At 43.6% G+C, this 13,160-nt stretch overlaps 1 protein-coding gene across 11 annotated transcripts in view; it reads left to right on the top strand.

The window, feature by feature from the left end:
• The window catches only part of LOC129826629 (calcium/calmodulin-dependent protein kinase type II subunit beta-like), a 155,095-nt gene that overhangs the window by 33,608 nt on the left and 108,327 nt on the right, over nucleotides 1-13,160 (top strand). For all 11 annotated transcript variants that reach the window (XM_055887566.1, XM_055887555.1, XM_055887559.1 and 8 more), the window contains exons 4-5: nucleotides 4,601-4,655; nucleotides 4,936-5,001. In XM_055887566.1, the coding sequence (XP_055743541.1) occupies nucleotides 4,601-4,655; nucleotides 4,936-5,001 (121 nt within the window). The remainder of the gene's footprint in view (nucleotides 1-4,600; nucleotides 4,656-4,935; nucleotides 5,002-13,160) is intronic.

The following is a 13,160-nucleotide window of genomic DNA, read 5'->3' as shown; positions in this document are numbered from 1 at the left end:
ACATTTCCTGTTGCTGCAGGATTATTTTCTGCTGTAGCAAACTGGCTCAAATTAAGATCCTACATCTGTATCAATATATGGATTTAAATCTATGTGCTGCACCATAAAGTCTGCAGCTTCAATCTTCAATCTATAAGGCGGCACCAACTTTTGATATCTCTGTCTTGTTTGACTATTCCACATTGAGTATCATGCTCAGTATCCAGGTTCTGGCCTCGGTGGTCTAGCCTCGGTGCGTTTACATTTTTCCTTCCGTTGTCATGCATTATTACTGGCCAAGTATGAATTAAAGGCTTGTTAATGTTTCTATGCATGCCGTGGAGTTTTTGCACCCTAATGATTTTCCAGTATTCACACTACCTGATTGTTCCCACTTCTTCTTGTTGCTTGTTCCTTTTATTATTATCTATCCCTTGCTATCACCAGAACAAACAGCTCTTTCCATCCCTTGTTATCACCAGAACAAACAGCTCTTTCTATCCCTTGTTATCACCAGAACAAACAGCTCTTGTCCGTCCGTCAGATCTAGTGTCAAAAAAGCGCTCCTCTTCCTCTGTTTCTCTGAGCCTTATTCATAGACGCGGGACCAAGCGGTGCTAATCTGAAAACAAAGCTCCCCAAATTCTATCAGCATGTCGATTGTGCTACCAGGGCTGGCAAAACCCTAGACCACTGTTATTCTAACTTCCGCGACGCATATAAGGCCCTCCCCCACCCTCCCTTCGGAAAAGCTGAACACGAATCCATTTTGTTGCTCCCAGCCTATAGACAGAAACTAAAACAGGAAGCACCAGAGGTCTGTTCAACGCTGGTCCGACCAATCGGATTCCACGCTTCAAGATTGCTTCGATCACGTGGACTGGGATATGTTCCGCATTGCGGCGAACAACAGCATTGACGAATACGCTGATTTGGTGAGCGAGTTTATTAACAAGTGCATCGGTGATGTTGTACCCACAGCGTCTATTAAAACATTCCCCAACCAGAAACCGTGGATTGATGGCAGCATTCGCACAAAACTGAAAGCCCGAACCACTGCTTTAATCAGGGAAAGGTGACCAGAAACATGACCGAATACAAAACAGTGTAGCTATTCCCTCCGCAAGGCAATCAAACAAGCTTAGCGTCAGAGACAAAGTGGAGTCGCAATTCAACGGCTCAGACATGAGAGGTATGTGGCAGGGTCTACAGTCAATCACAGACTACAAAAGAAAAACCAGCCCCGTCGCAGATCACGATGCCTTGCTCCCAGACAGACTTAACAACTTTTTTGCTCGCTGTGAGGACAATACAGTGCCACTGACACGGCCCGCTACCAAAACCTGCGGGCTCTCCTTCACTGTAGCCAACGTGAGTAAAACATTTAAACGTGTTAACCGTCGCAAGGCTGCAGGCCCAGACAGCATCCCCCGGCCGCGTCCTCAGAGCATGCACAGACCAGCTGGCTGGTGTGTTTACTGATATATTCAATCAATCCTTATCCCAGTCTGCTGTCCCCACATGCTTCAAGAGGGCCACCATTGTTCCTGTTCCCAAGAAAGCTAAGGTAACTGAGCTAAACGACTATCGCCCCGTAGCACTCACTTCCGTCATCATGAAGTGCTTTGAGAGACTAGTCAAGGACCATATCACCTCCACCCTACCTGACACCCTAGACCCACTCCAATTTGCTTACTGCCCCAATAGGTCCACAGACGACGCAATCGCCATCACACTGCACACTGCCCTATCCCATCTGGACAAGAGGAATAGCTATGTAAGAATGCTGTTCATCGATTACAGCTCAGCATTTAACACCATAGTACCCTCCAAACTCGTCATTAAGCTCGAGACCCTGGGTCTCGACCCCGCCCTGTGCAACTGAGTCCTGGACTTCCTGACGGGCCGACCTCGGGTGGTGAGGGTAGGAAACAACATCTCCACCCCACTGATCCTCAACACTGGGTCCCCACAAGGGTGCGTTCTCAGCCCTCTCCTGTACTCCCTGTTCACCCACGACTGCGTGGCAATGCACACCTCCAACTCAATCATCAAGTTTGCAGACGACACTACAGTGGTAGGCTTACCTCAGGAGGCTGAAGAAATTTGGCTTGTCACCAAAAACACTCACAGACTTTTACAGATGCACAATTGAGAGCATCCTGTCGAGTTGTATCACCGCCTGCTACGGCAGATGCTCCACCCATAACCGGAAGGCTCTCCAGAGGGTAGTGAGGTCTGCACAACGCATCACCGGGTGCAAACTACCTGCCCTCCAGGACACCCACACCACCCAATGTCACAGGAAGGCCAAAAAGATCATCAAGGACAACAACCACCTGAGCCACTGCCTGTTCACCCCGCTATCATCCAGAAGGCGAGGTCAGTACAGGTGCACCAAAGCTGGGACCGAGAGACTGAAAAACAGCTTCTATCTCAAGGCCATCAGACTGTTAAACAGCCATCACTAACATTGAGTGGCTGCTGCCAACATACTGACTCAACTCCAGCCACTTTAATAATGAAAAAATTGATGTAATCAATTTATCACTAGCCCCTTTATATTATATAATGTTTTCATACCCTACATTACTCATCTCATATGTATATACTGTACTCTATACCATCTACTGCATCTTGCCTATTCCGTTCAGCCATCGCTCATTCATATATTTTTATGTACATATTCGTATTCATTCCTTTACACTTGTGTGTGTATTAGGTAGCTGTTGTGAAATTGTTAGGTTAGATTACTTGTTAGATATTACTGCACGGTCAGAACTAGAAGCACAAGCATTTCGCTACACTTGCATTAACACCTGCTAACCATGTGTATGTGACAAATAACATTTGATTTGATTAGCTGAGGATGCAGCAGCCACTGTTAAATCTGCACTGGACCTTTACTGGTGTTAGTGGACCCATATAGACATCTGTAGCGCGAACCACATTCTTTCAGCATCTCTGCTTTGTCAATAAAGATAGTTGTATAATTAGGAACAGTATCTTGCAAGATTCAATAGTTGGAATTGTAAGCGTTGTTTCCCTGTCCCTTTCTCTGGAATTGTCATTCCGATGGAATGTCACGCCCTGAGCATAGTTTGCTTTATATGTTTCTAGGTTTTGTTTGGTCAGGCTGTGATGTGAGTGGGAGTTCTATGTTGTATGTCTAGTTTGTCTGTTTCTATGTGTTTGGCCTGATATGGTTCTCAATCAGAGGCAGGTGTTAGTCGTTGTCTCTGATTGGGAGCCATATTTAGGTAGCCTGTTTGTCATTGTGTGTTGTGTGTGATTGTTCCTGTGTCTGTGTCTTACCATACTGGACTGTTTCGTTTTCGTTTGTTCACTTTGTTGTTTTTTTGTTTCAGTGTTCTATTTCTTTATTAAAATATGGACACTTACCACGCTGCGCATTGGTCCTCCAATCCTTCCTACTACTCCTCCTCAGAAGAGGAGGAAGACGAGCGTAACATGGAATCCAGAAAATAACAAAACCCTGTTTTTAAACATTTACATCAAAAGGTGCAAAGTTATGGGCAAAGACACAACACATCCACATCAAACTAAATATTTTTCTTGATAAAATAAAATGGAAAACAACCCCTTTTTGTGCAGTATTAATTTACCATCCTTACAAACCACTTCATGTAAATCTATATTACTGTGTTGTACATGGGCTGGTCATTTAGGTTAGTACCTGTAGACTTTCTATCACCATGGAGATAAAACAATACAATACATTAACTGAGTACATTGAGACATCAAGTGGTTTGTGGTTATTTGATGATATGATGTGATGTATTTATATTTATTATGGATTATATCATGGATTATGGATTTATTATGATGATGTGATGATATGATGTGGCTCAGTTGGTAGAGCATGCCAGGGTTGTGGGTTCGATTCCCATGTGGGACCAGTATGAAAATGTATACACTCACTACTGTAAGTTGCTCTGGATAAGAGCGTCTGCTAACATGGAAAAAGAATGAACAGACCGTTTCAGTTTTCACATATAAATAAATTGTATTTGCAAAATATTTAAAGAAACATATATCAAGCAAGTATTTTTTATATTACACAAGTATTATCATATTAACTGTTTTGTACAGATAATTATCAGACTCAAGTTACAAATGCTGGTAAACTCTCAAATATATTTAGTTTTTCAAAAATTGCAGAAGTAGTGCACTGGGCCTTTACTAGTCCTGTGTTAGAGGACCGATATATATCTTCTGCAGCACCCCACCTCCAAACTATTTCCCTTATACACTTGTTCACTCTCATTTAAATGCCATGGTGTGTTTGAAATCAGAGCGTCTATTTTTTAAAATGTTTTTCCTTGCATTGATCATGATATGTGGTTGTTTTAGTTACTTTAGTTGAATGCACCGATTGACACTGAAAAAGAATGTCTGCTACAGTAAATTACTAAATGTGAATGTGTAGAGATTTGATTTGACCTCCCATGGCTTCTCTCCCTCTCGCTCTCTCTCTCTGTCTCTCTCGCTCTCTCGCTCTCTCTCTCTCTCGCTCTCTCTCTCTCTCTCTCTGTCTCTCTCTCTGTCTCTCTGTCTCTGTCTCTCTCTCTCTCTCTCTCGCTCTCCTTCTCTCTTTCAGTCCGTCTCCATGACAGTATATCAGAGGAAGGATTCCACTACCTCCTGTTTGACTTGTAAGTTATTCATCTCCTCCACCTCTTTAAACCTATTTCTTCCCTCTATCCTCTCATACAATACACACCACTCACTCTTCTCCCTTTTACCCGAGGTTCAGCCCGTTAGCCATACTAGCTTTAGTTTCCATGGTAATGGCTGGGACGAGAGGATGAGAGAGATACAAAGAGTGAGAGAGGAGGGTTGATGGGGGTCCTGGTGCTCCCCCCCCCGACTGAGCAGAAATCAGATGAGCTGCTCTCTGATTGGCTAATGAGCTCATCTCTGATTGGTTTGCAGGGTGACTGGAGGGGAGTTGTTTGAGGACATCGTAGCCAGAGAGTACTACAGTGAGGCTGATGCCAGGTAAGAAATACATCTGTCTGTCTACCTCTGTCAACCTGGCTGACAAATACATTACATGGCCAAAAGTATGTGCACACCCCTTCAAATGAGTGGATTCAGGTATTTCAGCCACACCCGTTGCTGATAGGTGTATATAATCGAGCACACAGCCATGCAATCTCCATAGACAAACATCAACAGTAGAATAGCCAGTACTGAAGAGCTCAGTGCCTTTCAATGTGTCACTGTCATAGAAAGCCACCTTTCCTACAAGTCAGTTTGTCAAATTTCTGCCCTGCTAGAGCTGCCCGGGCCAACTGTAAGTGCTGTTATTGTGAAGTGGGAACATCTAGGACCAGAAATGGCTCAGCCGCAAAGTGGTAGGCCACACAAGGTGACAGAACAAGACCATGTAAAAATTGTCTGTCCTCGGTTGCAACACTCACTACCAAGGTCCAAACTGCCTCTGGAAGTAACGTCAGCTCAAGAGCAGCCACATACAAGCCTAAGATCACCATTCGCAGTGCCAAGCGACGGCTGGAGTGGTGTAAAGTTCGCCGCCATTGGACTCTGGAGCAGTGGAAATGTGTTCTCTGGAGTGATGAATCACGCTTCACCATCTGGCAGTCCGACGGACAAATCTGGGTTTGGCCGATGCCTGGAGAACACTACCTGCACCAATGCATAGTGCCAACTGTTAAGTGCCCGACCTCACTAATGCTCTTGTGGCTGAATGGAAGCAAGTCCCAGCAGCAATGTTCCAACATCTAGTGGAAAGCCTTCCCAGAAAAGTGGAGGCTGTAATAGCAGCAAAGGGGGGAACAACTCCATATTAATGCCTATGATTTTGGAATGAGATATTCGACGAGCAGGTATCCACATACTTTTGGCCATGCAGTGTACATCTTGCCATGCAGTGTACATCTTTCTACCTGGCTGACACATACACCTCTCTATCTGTCTACCTGGCTGACAAATACATCTCTCTATCTGTCTACCTGGCTCAAAAATACATCTCTCTGTCTATCTATCTGTCTACCTCTCTCTCTCTCTGTGTTTTCCTCCCTTTCTCTTTCTGTTTTCCCCTCTCTATGTCTCTCTGTTCCATGTTTGCTGTCTCTTCTGTCCTCTATTTCTCTCTCTGTTCCATGTTTCCTGTCTCTTCTGTCCTCTATTTCTCTCTCTGTTCCATGTTTCCTGTCTCTTCTGTCCTCTATTTCTCTCTCTGTTCCATGTTTGCTGTCTCTTCTGTCCTCTATTTCTCTCTCTGTTCCATGTTTCCTGTCTCTTCTGTCCTCTATTTCTCTCTCTGTTCCATGTTTGCTGTCTCTTCTGTCCTCTATTTCTCTCTCTGTTCCATGTTTCCTCTCTTCTGTCCTCTACTTCTCTCTCTGTTCCATGTTTCCTGTCTCTTCTGTCCTCTATTTCTCTCTCTGTTCCATGTTTGCTGTCTCTTCTGTCCTCTATTTCTCTCTCTGTTCCATGTTTCCTGTCTCTTCTGTCCTCTATTTCTCTCTCTGTTCTATGTTTGCTGTCTCTTCTGTCCTCTATTTCTCTCTCTGTTCTATGTTTTCTGTCTCTTCTGTCCTTTTTATCTCTATCCTTTCTGTCTCACTTTCTCCCTCCATCTCCCTTTCTTGTTCTCCTTTTGCCATCCCACTCTCCTTTGCGTCTTCCATCCATACCCTTTCTTTCTCTTTCTCGTTCTTTTTCTCCTTCCCTGGCTTTCTCTCTCTCTTGCTTGCTTGTCATCAAGCCATGACACCCACCATCTCAGATTGTTCTAACATCCTTGCTGTACTTCGAAACAGATAAGATTAGCATTCCTGCAGAATTATTTTATTGAAAAAGAATTGATCTCAGAGAAATAAAGCTAATTGATTACACCCAAATTCAATAATATTCCATAATAATATTCAATAAATATAGTACAAAACATCCGATCTGGACCCCGAACAATTCTAACAATGAATTAGACATGAGGATTCCAAAGAATGGTCAAAGGCCTCCCACGGACCCCCACACCACACGCCAATCCCACCCCAACAATGAGTGTACAGTATCAGTTCTCTGTGTCTGACAAGTAGTATGAAACTGCGGCTTTGAGTATTATTTCTTCATCCTATGTAAATAAATCTGAATTTGGTGATGTTTCTTCCCCCCAGTTCAGAGAAATCAGTCATTGAAGTTGTTATGTTGATGTCCCATCCTACACCCTGATATTACCAGGTACTGACCACTAGATGGTGCTGTTCCTGCTATTAGGTGATTTTTATTTTATTCCCCCACACTCAATGTTAAAGTTCATCCAAGTTACAAAATTACATTTTGGTTTGCTCACCCTGTAAGCAGTCTATGGACAAGTTATGACAGTAAGCCATGCTTTGGTTTTGTTTACCTAGCCACTGTTTCAAATGTAAACTTTTTAGCATTTGTCGTTTTTCTACACTTTGTTACGTTACAGTTTTCAGTTTTCCTAACTTCATAACTCTCCATATTCTTGCAATTTCTGTCCAAAAGGAAAAGGCTTGCTGTCGCACAAGGTTAGCAGCAACATGTTGCGACAGAATGTCTAGCTGTGCCACTAGAGATTCTGGGTTCGAGTCCAGAATCGGTCGCCAGGTGTACGGTGTTTCTTCCGACACATTGGTGTGACTGGCTTCCGGGTTAGGTGGGCATTGTGTCAAGAAGCAGTGCGGCCTGGTTAGTTTGTGTTTCGGGGCACGCACGGCTCTCGACCTTCGCCTTTTCCGAGTCAGTACGGGATTTGCAGCGATGAGACAAGACTGTAACTACCAATTGGATACCACGAAATTGGGGGGGAAAAAGGGGTAATTATTTTTTCTTTTTTTTATAATAAAAAATAAATAAAAAATAAATTTCCTCATCAATCTACACACAATACCCCATAATGGCATTTTTGCAAATGTATATTTTTATTTATTTAAATACCTTATTTACATAAGTATTCAGACCCTTTTCTATGCTCAGGTGCATCCTGTTTCCATTGATCATCCTTGAGATGTTACTACAACTTGTTTGGAATCTACATTTGGTAAATTCAATTGATTGGACATGATTTGCAAAGGCACACACCTCTCTAGTTGACTGTGCATGTCAGAGCAAAATCAAGCCATAAAGTTGAAGGAATTGAGCCGTAGAGCTCCGAGACAGGATTGTGAAGAGTCACAGATCTAGGGAAGGGTAACAAAAAAGGTCTGCAGCATTGAAGGTCAACAAGAACACAATGACCTCCATCATTCTTAAATGGAAGAAGTTTGGAACCACCAAGACTCTTCCTTGAGCTGGCTGCCCGGCGAAACTGAGCAAATGGGGGAGAAGGACCTTGGTCAGGGAGGTGACCAAGAACCCGATGGTCACGCTGACGGAGCTCCAGAGTTCCTCTGTGGAGATGGGAGAACCTTCCAGAAGGACAGCCATCTCTGCCGGACTCCACCAATCAGGCCGTTATGGTAGAGTGGCCAGACGGAAGCCACTCCTCAGTAAAAAGCACATGGCAGCCCGCTTGGAGTTTGCCAAAAGGCACCTAAGGACTCTCAGACCATGAGAAACAAGATTCTCTGGTCTGATGAAACCAAGATCTAACTATTTGGCCTGAACGACAAGCATCATGTCTGGAGGAAACTTGTCACCATCACTACGGTGGAGCATGGTGGTGGCAGCGTCATGCTGTGGGGATATTTTTCAGCGGCAGGGACTGGGAGAATAGTCAGGAATGAGGGAAAGATGAACAGAGCAAAGTACAGAGAGATCCTTGATGACATCCTGATACAGAGCGCTCAGGACCTCAGACTAGGCCGAAGGTTCACCTTCCAACAGGACAGTGACCCTAAGCACACAGCCAAGACAATGCAGGAGGGGCCTCGGGACAAGTCTCTGAATGTCCTTGAGTGGCCGAGCCAGAGCCCAGACTTGAACCCGATCGAACATCTCTGGAGAGACCTGAAAATAGCTGTGCAGCAACACTCCCCATCCAACCTGACAGAGTTTGAGAGGATCAGCAGAGAAGAATGGGACAAACTCCCCAAATACAGGGGTGCCAAGCTGGTAGCGTCATACCCAAGAAGACTCGAGGCTGTAATTGTTGCCAAAGGTGCTTCAACATTGTACTGACTAAAGGGTCTGAATACTTATGTAAATGTAACATTTCAATGTTTTATTTTTCATACATTAGAAAACATTTCTAAAAAACTGATTTTGCTTTGTCATTATGGGGTATAGCATGTAGGAAAAAAACATTTAAATACATTTTAGAATAAGGCTGTAACGTAACAAAATGTGGGGAAAAAATAGGGGTCTGAATACTTTCCGAATGTACAGTGTATATATATGTGTGTGTATAAATATATATATACATATACACACAGTTCCTTGAGAAAGTATTCACACACCTTGACTTTTTCCACATTTTGTTGTGTTACAACCATTTTGTTGTGTTACAACCTGAATAAATTTTTATTAAATTCAGATTTAATGGGGTATGGTGTGTCACTGGCCTACACACCATACACCACACACCACACACCACACCCCACACACCACACACCACACACCACACACCACACACCATACCCCACACCCCACACACCACACACCACACACCACACCCCACACCCCATAAAGTCAAAGTGGAATTATGTTTTTGGACATTTTTACAAATTAATTAAACATTTGAAGCTGAAATGTCTACAGTCAATAAATATTCAACCCCTTTGGTATAGCAAGTCATGTAATAAGTTAACAAGTCACGTAATAAGTTAACAAGTCACGTAATAAGTTGCATGGACTCAGTGTGTGGTTAACATGATTTTTTTATAGACTACCTCATCTCTGTACCCCACACATACAATTATCTAATTATCTATCTGTGCCTCAGTCGAGCAGTGAATTTCAAACACAGATTCAACCACAATCTGTGGGTGACTTTTGACAATTTTTGGGGAATCTTCATGTCTTACTCATTGTTAAAATTTTGGGGCTTCCAAATCAGATGTTATGTACTGTATTTATTGAATATTAGGGCAGGGCGTGGCATTGCAGGGCAGGGCGGGGCAGGGCAGGGCAGGGCGGGGCAGGGCAGGGCGGGGCATTGCAGGGCAGGGCGGTGCAGGGCAGGGCAGGGTGGGGGCAGGGTGGGGCAGGGCAGATGTGTGTGTGTGTGTGTGTGTGTGTGTGTGTGTGTGTGTGTGTGTGTGTGTGTGTGTGTGTGTGTGTGTGTGTGGATGGGTAAGAGGTGTGTGTGTGTGTGTGTGTGAAAGTTGGGGTGTCTGTTAAACTATGAGTGAAGGCAGGTGTCTGTACTGTACTGTAAATGATACTGTAAATGAAGACATCTGTCTGTACTGTACTGTAAATTATACTGTAAATGAAGACATCTGTCTGTACTGTACTGTAAATGATACTGTAAATGAAGACATCTGTCTGTACTGTACTGTAAATGATACTGTAAATGAAGACATCTGTCTGTACTGTACTGTAAATGATACTGTAAATGAAGACATTTGTCTCTACTGGACTGTATGTTGTAACTTTAATGTGTTACAGAGTTAATGTTTAAGTTAATTCATTGAGCTGTATCTAAAGATATTTCTTTACAGTTATTTACATATGTAATTGTATTGGTTAGTATTGAATTACGCTTTTGACTGCAAGTTCCAGAATGCCTTGCAACAGGAAGTAGAGAGTGAACGCTAGTTAAGTGCAATTGACAGGTGATTATTTTGAATGCCTCCTTTGCGCTAGCATCTTACTGGCATTGCTCTGTAGAATCTAAAGTTGTTCAATGTAACGTGATCAAGTATTATTCCTAAAATAAGTTTTCATATCAAACCCGACGTGCCGAGTCATTACTTTGAAGATAGTTATTCTATACTGTAAATTGTACTGTAAAGGAAGTGTGTGTGTGTGTGTGTGTGTGTGTGTGTTTGTGTGTGTGTGGATGGGTAAGAGAGGAGTGTGTGTGTGTGTGGACGGGTAAGAGGTGTGTGTGTGTGTGTGAAAGTTGGGGTGTCTGTTAAACTATGAGTGAAGGCAGGTGTCTGTACTGTACTGTAAATTATACTGTAAATGAAGACATGTGTCTGTACTGTACTGTAAATGATACTGTAAATGAAGACATTTGTCTCTACTGGACTGTAAATTGTACTGTAAAGGAAGGCAGGTGTCTGTACTGTAAATGGTACTGTAAATGAAGGCAGGTGTCTGTACTGTACTGTAAATGGTACTGTAAATGAAGGCAGGTGTCTGTACTGTACTGTAAATGGTACTGAAAATGAAGGCAGGTGTCTGTACTGTACTGTAATTGATATTGTAAATAAAGGCAGGCTTCTCTACTGTACTGTAGTTGATACTGTAAATGAAGGCAGGTGTCTGTACTGTACTGTAAACGATACTGTAAATGAAGGCAGGTGTCTGTACTGTACTGTAAACGATACTGTAAATGAAGGCAGGTGTTTGTACTGTACTGTAAATGTGCTGTACTGTATTTGAGAGAACACAACTGTACTGTACTGTAAATGTGCAGTACTGTATCTGAGACAACACAAGTCTCTGAATTTTGCTGGTGTGTGCGTGTCTCTGTGTGTGTGTGTGTGTGTGTGTGTGTGTGTGTGTGTGTGTGTGTGTGTGTGTGTGTGTGTGTGTGTGTGTGTGTGTGTGTGTGTCAGTCAGTCATCCAGGTCAGCCCTGCCCCCTTTTTCATAGGAGATCAGTAATAAGTGGGTCTTTAATTAGCTGACATAATTAGTCACACACTCAGATCATTTGTTTTAATAGCTTCAAATGTTTTTTGCCGTCATGTACTGGTGTTGCCATGACAAAACACACAGGATGTAAAGTGTTTTCTGTTATTAAACACAAGATAAATGATTTCCGCTTTAATAGGCATGTTTAAAAGCCTTTTGGGAGCCCTAAGCAAGATTTGTTTGGGGGGGGGGGGGGGGGGGGGGCTCCACCACGCAGCAAAACATTTTAATGGCTCTCCTCTTTTTATTTTTTTTTATTTTTAATTTTTTTATCCCCTTTTCTCCCCAATTTTCGTGGTATCCAATCGCTAGTAATTACTATCTTGTCTCATCGCTACAACTCCCTTACGGGCTCGGGAGAGTGGAAGGTCGAAAGCCATGCGTCCTCCGAAGCACAACCCAACCAAGCCGCACTGCTTCTTTAACACAGCACGCCTCCAACCCGGAAGCCAGCCGCACCAATGTGTCGGAGGAAACACCGTGCACCTGGCCCCCTTGGTTAGCGCGCACTGCGCCCAGCCCGCCACAGGAGTCGCTGGAGCGCGATGAGACAAGGAAATCCCTACCGGCCAAACCCTCCCTAACCCGGACAACGCTAGCCCAATTGTGCGTCGCCCCACGCACCTCCCGGTCGCGGGGCTGCGACAGAGCCTGGGCGCGAACCCAGAGACTCTGGTGGCGCAGTTAGCACTGCGATGCAGTGCTCTAGACCCCTGCCCCACCCGGGAGGCCCAATGGCTCTCCTCTTGAGAGCAACATGTGTTTTTGAAGTTAAGTTTTACACACATTTTGTAATGACTTATGCCATGTTAAAATGACTATAAAAAGCACTTTCCCCGTTGGTATTCAGCCATGATTACTACAAGTCGCATACGTAGCTTATGCCTGAAAGCGGCCCTGTTGAAAGCTCAATGCACAGCATAATAACTAGAATACAATCACTATCTGATTGAGACGCAAGGACTACATCCAGGGATTCCACTTCCCAGTGTCTGTTTTCTGTCCTTCTGAGACCAGAGCAACATTGTGGCTCAAACCGGCTGACCCAGTCACATATGTGGGCAGTCTGAAGAGAGCAACTCTGGTTGATCTGTCTTCCTTAGGGTCTGAGAGAGAGAGGAGAGAGGTCTACCCCTACAGTATAATGTATATATGTCTCTACTCCTATAATGTATTAGTCACGTTATATCCTGCTATTAGTCACAGTATATCCTGCTATTAGTCACAGTGTATCCTGCTATTAGTCACAGTATATCCTGCTATTAGTCACGTTATATCCTGCTCTTAGTCACAGTGTATCCTGCTATTAGTCACAGTATATCCTGCTATTAGTCACAGTATATCCTGCTATTAGTCACAGTGTATCCTGCTCTTAGTCACAGTGTATCCTGCTATTAGTCACAGTATATCCTGCTA

The sequence above is a fragment of the Salvelinus fontinalis genome, chromosome 28, assembly GCF_029448725.1.
Source record: "Salvelinus fontinalis isolate EN_2023a chromosome 28, ASM2944872v1, whole genome shotgun sequence".
Classification (NCBI taxonomy): Eukaryota; Metazoa; Chordata; class Actinopteri; order Salmoniformes; family Salmonidae; genus Salvelinus; species Salvelinus fontinalis.
This window is presented reverse-complemented; position numbering and strand designations above follow the sequence as displayed.